Genomic DNA, 7,500 nt, shown 5'->3' on the forward strand with positions numbered 1-7,500 from the left:
CTCTACCGTATATAGCATTCAGAGATTGCTGAATAGTACACTAGTGTGACAGACAGACAGACAAACACACAGACAGACAGACAGACAGACAGACTATGGTGGTCGTAGCATCACTGACAAAGCTGCAACTAGCATTTTTTTTTATTTTTTATTTTTCTTTTACCAGCAGAAAGACTATTGTTCAATCTGTAATAATGTCTGTATTTGATTATGGGGATACACTGTATATGCATGCTTCACTCTCCACACTGAAGCCACTGGGTGCAGTCTACCACAGTGCTTTGCGTTTTATTACTGGTGATGATTATCTCACCCATCACTGTATTTTATATGATAAAGTGGGTTGGCCATCTCTCGCAGTTCGTAGAGAGCAACAAAATGCTTCAAATCATGAACACAGCATGCATTTTCCGTGAAATTTTGCACACACATTCCCACTAGGCCGAGGAAGAAATTCCATTCCAAATTTTCAAATCAGCCTCATGGTGGCGCTATAACAGGCCGATTTGTGTTTTTACCTATAATTGCACCGATCTGTGTAAAACTTTGTATGTGCACTCCCTAGAGGCCAAGGAAAAACCCTTGCCCTGCATTTTTCACATCTGCCTTTTATAGCGCCACCAGGAGGCTGACTTATGTAAAACACATTTTTGGATATTACTCCTTCAGATTGTATCTAAATCTCACACAAATTGGTACACATGATCTCTATAGTCATGTGATCAAGATGGATCTGTTAGAGTTTTCATATTCCATCCTGATTGGCTAAGATTGACATCTAAAGCTTGCAGGAGTGGCCCGTTTTCAACAAAATGCCGCAAATCATGAACGCAGGGTCCGATTGCAGTGAAACATGCACAAACATTTGCACTACAATGAGGAAGAAATGCCACCCTTCCACATTGCCCTGTTATAGCGCCACCAGCAGGTCTAATTTAGCAAAACACATTTTTGGAACAAAATGCCTCAAATCATGAATGCAGTGTCCGATTGCCATCAAAGGCCTAAGAAGAAATGCCACACTTTTCACATTATAGCGCCATCAGGAGGCCACGATAACCTACCTGACCTGGCGGAGACCTGTGCTCCGAGGAGCACTTTTTCTAGTTTGCATCTGATTTTAAATCTCTGTGTTGTTATCCATGTCCTCACTGTATTGTCTGATTCACCGCCTTTTGCGATTATTTTGGTTTTATGCTTCTGCTTTTCTTTTTTTGCTTTATTGTCAAAGTTGTGACATTGTAATGTGATTCAAATGTTTGTTATCAGGGCGTCCTTGAAAAAGAGAGCTTGCTCTCAATGGGTTTCCCTGAATAAATAAAGGAAAAATAAAAAAGAAAGAAAGAAATAGGAAGTGATTCTAAAACAGTTTTTTAACTTCCCTGTGTGTGTGTGTGTGTGTGTGTGTGTGTGTGTGTGTGTGTGTGTGTGTGTGTGTGTGTGTGTGTGTGTGTGTGTGTGTGTGTGTGTGTGTGTGTGTGTGTGTGTGTGTGTGTGTGTGTGTGTGTGTGTGTCCTCCAGGTCTCCGGTCATGGCAGGCGGACTCTTCGCTGTAGACAGGAAGTGGTTTTGGGAGCTGGGAGGATATGACACGGGTCTGGAGATCTGGGGAGGAGAACAATATGAGATCTCCTTTAAGGTAAAAACTAAACACATATTTTACTGCTACAATCACCACACACCATGACACTGTACTGCAATGCACTACAATACAAATACACTACTACAATACAATACAATACAATACAATATAATGCAATACAATACAGTACAGTACAGTACAGTACAGTACAGTACAGTACAGTACAGTACAGTACAGTACAGTACAGTACAGTACAGTACAGTACAGTACAGTATTGTACAGTACTGTACAGTACAATACAATACAATACAATACTACCCCTAGAACTGTATCACCACACACCATGACACCAATAGAATAGAATGTGCACTTCAGAACAATATCTCATGCATGCTGTACATATTTAACACATAATAACATTGTGCTGTTACACCAATCAGTCCAACAGCTTTGATACCGTTTAATTCTACTCTTTGGTTTGGTTTGTGTGGTGTAAGAAATGGTATCCATGGAATCTGTTTCAAGCCCATGTTGTTTATATCTTATATCCATTCACATGTGCTGTTAAAAGGACTGCACATATTAAGCTTTCAAAGCTTTCGTAATAGTATTATTATATCCATCCATATACATCCACCTGGCATTGAAAACATAACTTTTCTCTGCAGATCGCATAGTTCTTTCACGCCAAACTCTGGCCATGTCAAATTCATTTCAAATGAGCACGCACGCACGCACGCACGCACGCACGCACGCACGCACGCACGCACGCACGCACGCACGCACGCACGCACGCACGCACGCACGCACGCACGCACGCACACACACACACACACACACACACACACACACACACACCACACACCCACACACCCACACACACACACACACACCCCCACACACACACACACACACACACACACACACACACACACACACACCAAATCCATTAGTTAGTAAATGGATTTAACTAACTCCCTCTCAGACTCTCAGAGTAAGGTGAGGCCATTTGCACATCGATCACACTCATAAAACACTGATTAGATTCAGATTCAGATAGATCAGATTATATTAGTTTATATTACATTAGATCAGATCAGATCGATATGCACCTCACTATGAATTATTCTATAAAACACAATAATTATGCTGAATGTACAATTATGCTAATTGTACATTCTCCCATTCCCCCACTGTCCTCCACTGAACCTCTCTCTCTCTGTGTCTCATATAAACATTATGCATGTGACAGCCTGCTAGTGCACAGAGTAGCATGACGAAGGCGGTCTGTTAGTATGTGTCTCTTACGTAAGTAAGTAGGTCGGAGAGGCTTATTGTCTGTATCAGCAGAGAGAGCGCTTACGATGCGTTAGATCGGGGGTGATGCAACTTTGATAATGGAGAGGGCCACTATATTTCCACACTCACTCCAGAGACATTGCATATACTGTCGGGTATTTTAACTTTTTTCGTAAATTAATGCCGTACTTCGCCATACTATGTCACACAAAAGTAGCAAAAATAGCCGATAGCAAAAATAGCCGATACCCTGAAAAATCCGATCTACAAGCTCAAAACGCGTCGCAGTTTTGAACTTGTAGATCTGCTATTTTTCCTATTTTTGAATTGGGATCCTGCTTTTTTTGGGGATATTTTTTTATTGGAATCCTGAAAAGTAACATTTGTATTTAACTCATTGACTGCCAGAGTTAAAACCTCGTTCATAGCAGCCCTTGCCAGCGATTTTTGTGTTTTTTTGTTTCGTTATTTTGTTATTTAATTTACATATAGAAAGTCTAGCTGGACAGTTGAATCGTTTTGATCGTTCCACCACTAGAGAGCAGCACATACCAGCTTGATCGCCTCTCGATCACACTCGCCCCCCCCCCACACCCACTCACACAGTCAAACACATGAACCGGAAGTGAAATGTCTCAGATTCTGTGATCGGCGAAAATTACGATGTGATACACAACGGGGATGACTGTTCGTCACCCAGACCATAGATTATAGGAGGGGAGGTCTCCGATCGTTTTATATAGCGTGTGAAAAACCGTTTGTTTCCCTATTATGGTCGAAAATGACTGGGGGGAAAAATGTAAAACCGGAAACGGAACCCAAGTCATGAAACCGGATGCAGTGGTGGTTGAAGTAAGTGGAACCTGAAACTTAGCCTGATTCATAACAGAATAGCGTGATCAGAGCATAAAGATCAATAAAGACCATAGATCGCATTAATGCGATCCTGGCGGCCAGGCGCGCTATTTATTAGATCGCATTAATGCGATAATGGCGGCCAATGAGTTAATTTCAAATGCATTTAGTTATACTTATGTTAACTTGAACTTAAATACAAATACATTGGACATAAAAAAGACAATAGAATGTTAATACTAGTCATTAAGCTACTAATATAGACTGAAGTCATTAAAGCGGGTCATGTTTGCACGTTTGGAATTGTAAACAGCTGAAATCAATAATATGTCAGTTTCCCGATATTAACCTGCGGCCGCATTAAAGGGATATTTCACTTTCCAAAAAACTTTTGGTCATTTTATCATCTACTCAGGCCTTTGTGAACCCCCCAGACAGTTTTTAAGTTGCTTGATTCATTATTTAGATATTTGATATTCATTTTATCAGACACGCCCCCTTCCTATACAAACCCATTGTAAATTCAAACTTCATTTTAACCTTGATAGATTCATCAAGAACACCCGTCCTTGGTTCTGGTGACTCATCCTGCCCTCCTAATGTGTGAGGGGGCCTTGTTTTTTCAATTACTTTTTTCATTTATTTTTAATATTTTATTTTGAAAATGAAAAAAATAAAATACAATAAAACATTTAAATAAAATAAATGAAAAATGTAATTGGAAAAACACGGCCCCCTCACACATTAGGAGGGCAGGATGAGTCACCAGAACCAAGGACGGGTGTTTTTGATCAATCTAACATGGTTAAAATGGAGTTTGAAGTTACAATGGGTTTGTATAGGAAGGGGGTTGGTCTGATAAAATGAATATCAAATATCTAAATAGTGAATCAAGCAACTTAAAAACTGTCTGGGGGGTTCACAAAGGCCTGAGTAGATGATAAAATGACCAAAAGTTTTTTGAGGTGGGGGCCGCGTGTGGCCCCCCGGGCCGCCAGTTACCCATGTATGCGTTAGATCAACGCTTACAATGCGTTGGGAGATGGATTGCTGAAGGTGGAGTGCCACGCCTACTGCTGTATACGTTCACAGTACTTACCATCAGCTCCCAGCACTTCAAACACCACCGGCCATCGGGGAGGGTGATATCTGTCACTGCACGTACTCCTACGGGCTGGGGGGCAGTGTTGCCAGATTCTGTGAGAGAAACAAGCAACCAGGTCTAGGAAAACCAGCCCAAAAGAAGCGACTATGGGCCACATGAGCACTTTAACATATACATCAGCTATTTGAAAACAGCAGATCTACAAGCTCACAACGCGTCGCGATGCGACGCGCTGTGCAGATCTGGCAACCCTGGGCGGCGCCTGTCGGCGGGGAGTGTTGGGCGGGAGGAGTTGGACGAAGGCTCTACGTCCTCCCGGTGGGGGCTCCTCACTGGCAGGTGAGTCAGTAGGATACTTCCTGCTTTCGTGTACAGAGGGGGCGGGTTTAAAATCAGCGCGGAGAGAATGCGCCCGATCCCATTGGTTCACCGATCTGTCCGTCAGCCCCCCGCCCCCGTCAACACAACATTACGAGCGACGCCCACTGCACTCTGGTTGGTTGGGGGAAATGAAACACTTCCTATACCACCGGGTACACCGACACACGCTGGTCCAGGCTTTTATTTTTTAGCAAAACTAAACAATAAAAGCCTGGAGATCGAGGCTAGTAGGATACAAAAGCAGTGACGACACAGAAATGTGTGTGGGGTGGAATCAATTGGCATGATGACTGGGGAGAAAAAGGGGTAAAAGATTACTGGCTCTACTCTAAATGAACACATTCGGTGCCAGAATTTTATAATAACAGATTACGTTCGGTGCCAGAAATGTCACCGTTAACTCTCTCAGTGCCAATTAAATAAAAAAATATGTTCATACTGTGCCAGCAATTTTTTTCAAAGTAAAAAAAAATGTGCTTAGGAAGCGAGATACAGCCTTTTTCACATTTCACAAAAAAAGAAAAATATTTCGTTTTTTTTTTTTTAACTGGGGATTTTTCGTTCTTGGCACTGAGGGCATTCGGAAAAAAACTCTGGATATCTTGTTGTGTGGCACTGAGAGAGTTAAGCTGCGCGGCGCTGTTTAAGCTGCAGACTCCACGACGAGCGATCCATGTGAAACGAAGCATGCGTGCATTTTGCACGATGGTCCTGGCTAACGCCTGGAACGATAACATCTTTACCGCGGGTCACATCGGCGGAGCGATAGCGCATACAAAATGAGTCGTTTTCCTCAACGTAAAAAAGTTTCAGAGTTATAGGGGTTTTAGAGAAGGAGATAGAACGGAAGCGGATGGGGAGCCATGTTTTTTGGCACGGTGATCTATAAGGCCCTTCCTTCGCAGAAACACCGCGGGTGATTCCAGAGCTGCTCCAGCCCCTCCCGTGTGGAAAAAAAAACGAAAAAAATAAAAGAGACTGAAAACACGGTTCAGACCGTGTTCGGCACCGAAGCGCTACTCTGTGAAAACACGGTTCAGACCGTGTTTGGCACCCGATGTGTTAAAAAAAATGAAAAAGAAGAAGACTCGTCTCTCCTCTTCGTCCTCTCATGCTGCTTGGGAGGCAGTTGGGAACGCTTGTCACAATAATTCAATTGTGGTTTTAAAGAGTCAGGACTTGTGCCGTCTCACTTCATTAAGTCACAAAGGCCACTGCTGTGTAATTACATTAGACTGGATTCACATCCACTGTGGAGGCATCATGACAACCTGCCGGGAGGTTAGAACATGCTGCCGACCCTTCTGGAAAGGAATGGAGCTCAACAGGGACCGCCCACTTTTTGGTCCTTAGGAAGTGAATTGTTAAGTTTCCCATTTATTTACTACATACACTTTTTGGGAAACAAACAAACAAACAAACAAAAAAATTATATAGACCAATTATTTGTTTACCAACATGGATGCACAGGTGATTGTTTCATGCAATCAATTCTCAACCTGTTGTTTCGGGGTGCGCTGGTTTCAGCTGGTTTCAGCTGGTTTCAGCACACCCCAACCCCCTCTTGTGTGTTGGCTAGTGCTGCGCGCCCTAGCGAGACCTGATAGAATGGGTTTGACGCTTGCGCGGCATGACGCTTGCAACCAGTGTGACGTCGTCTGTTAAGGGGTCTATATATTCTACATAAGCGAAGGTACAAGACTGTGTACATAATGTTATTATTGCGCTTCCACTCCCAGCAGGGAAACAGTTTTCTGTCTTTCCCCTGCTGTCTGTCTGCATTTCTTGTCTCTCTCTGAATAAAACATAACAATGTAGAAACAAGACCAGGAGACCTGGTTCTGCCAGACCCAAAATGAAGTCCTAGTATGTAACACACCTACAAACCACTTTATAACTGAAGTTCATGATGTCATGAATAGTTTGTGACGAAAGGGGACGACACCATTTTTTTTTGGCTGGGGCCGGAGGACAAATGACCCCTGCCCATGTATGGACGAAACAGATACAAAGCCTCATGTAAGCCCGACCCCTTGGGTCTGGCGAAAATGTATATAAATCAGACGTCATTTGTTGGGTTCATATTTTTTTAGGGCTGTGCTACCTAGTAGACTAGGCTGTGTGTGTGTGTGTGTGTGTGTGTGTGTGTGTGTGTGTGTGTGTGTGTGTGTGTGTGTGTGTGTGTGTGTGTGTGTGTGTGTGTGTGTGTGTGTGTGCGCGCGCAACTAATCGTGGCTAACCACTGAGCACTGCCAGTAAATCTCTGAATATGTTTTTG

At 43.0% G+C, this 7,500-nt stretch overlaps 1 protein-coding gene across 3 annotated transcripts in view; it reads left to right on the top strand.

The window, feature by feature from the left end:
- The window catches only part of LOC308091058 (polypeptide N-acetylgalactosaminyltransferase 10-like), a 99,099-nt gene that overhangs the window by 71,703 nt on the left and 19,896 nt on the right, over window positions 1–7,500 (top strand). For all 3 annotated transcript variants that reach the window (XR_013933658.1, XR_013933659.1, XM_080436364.1), the window contains exon 7: window positions 1,522–1,639. Coding sequence is in view for 1 of the 3 variants with exons in the window: in XM_080436364.1 (XP_080292490.1) it covers window positions 1,522–1,639 (118 nt within the window). In the remaining 2 variants the exon portion in view is untranslated. The remainder of the gene's footprint in view (window positions 1–1,521; window positions 1,640–7,500) is intronic.

This window comes from Gymnoscopelus braueri, assembly GCF_963280865.1.
Source record: "Gymnoscopelus braueri genome assembly, chromosome: 8".
In the NCBI taxonomy this organism is placed as follows: domain Eukaryota; kingdom Metazoa; phylum Chordata; class Actinopteri; order Myctophiformes; family Myctophidae; genus Gymnoscopelus; species Gymnoscopelus braueri.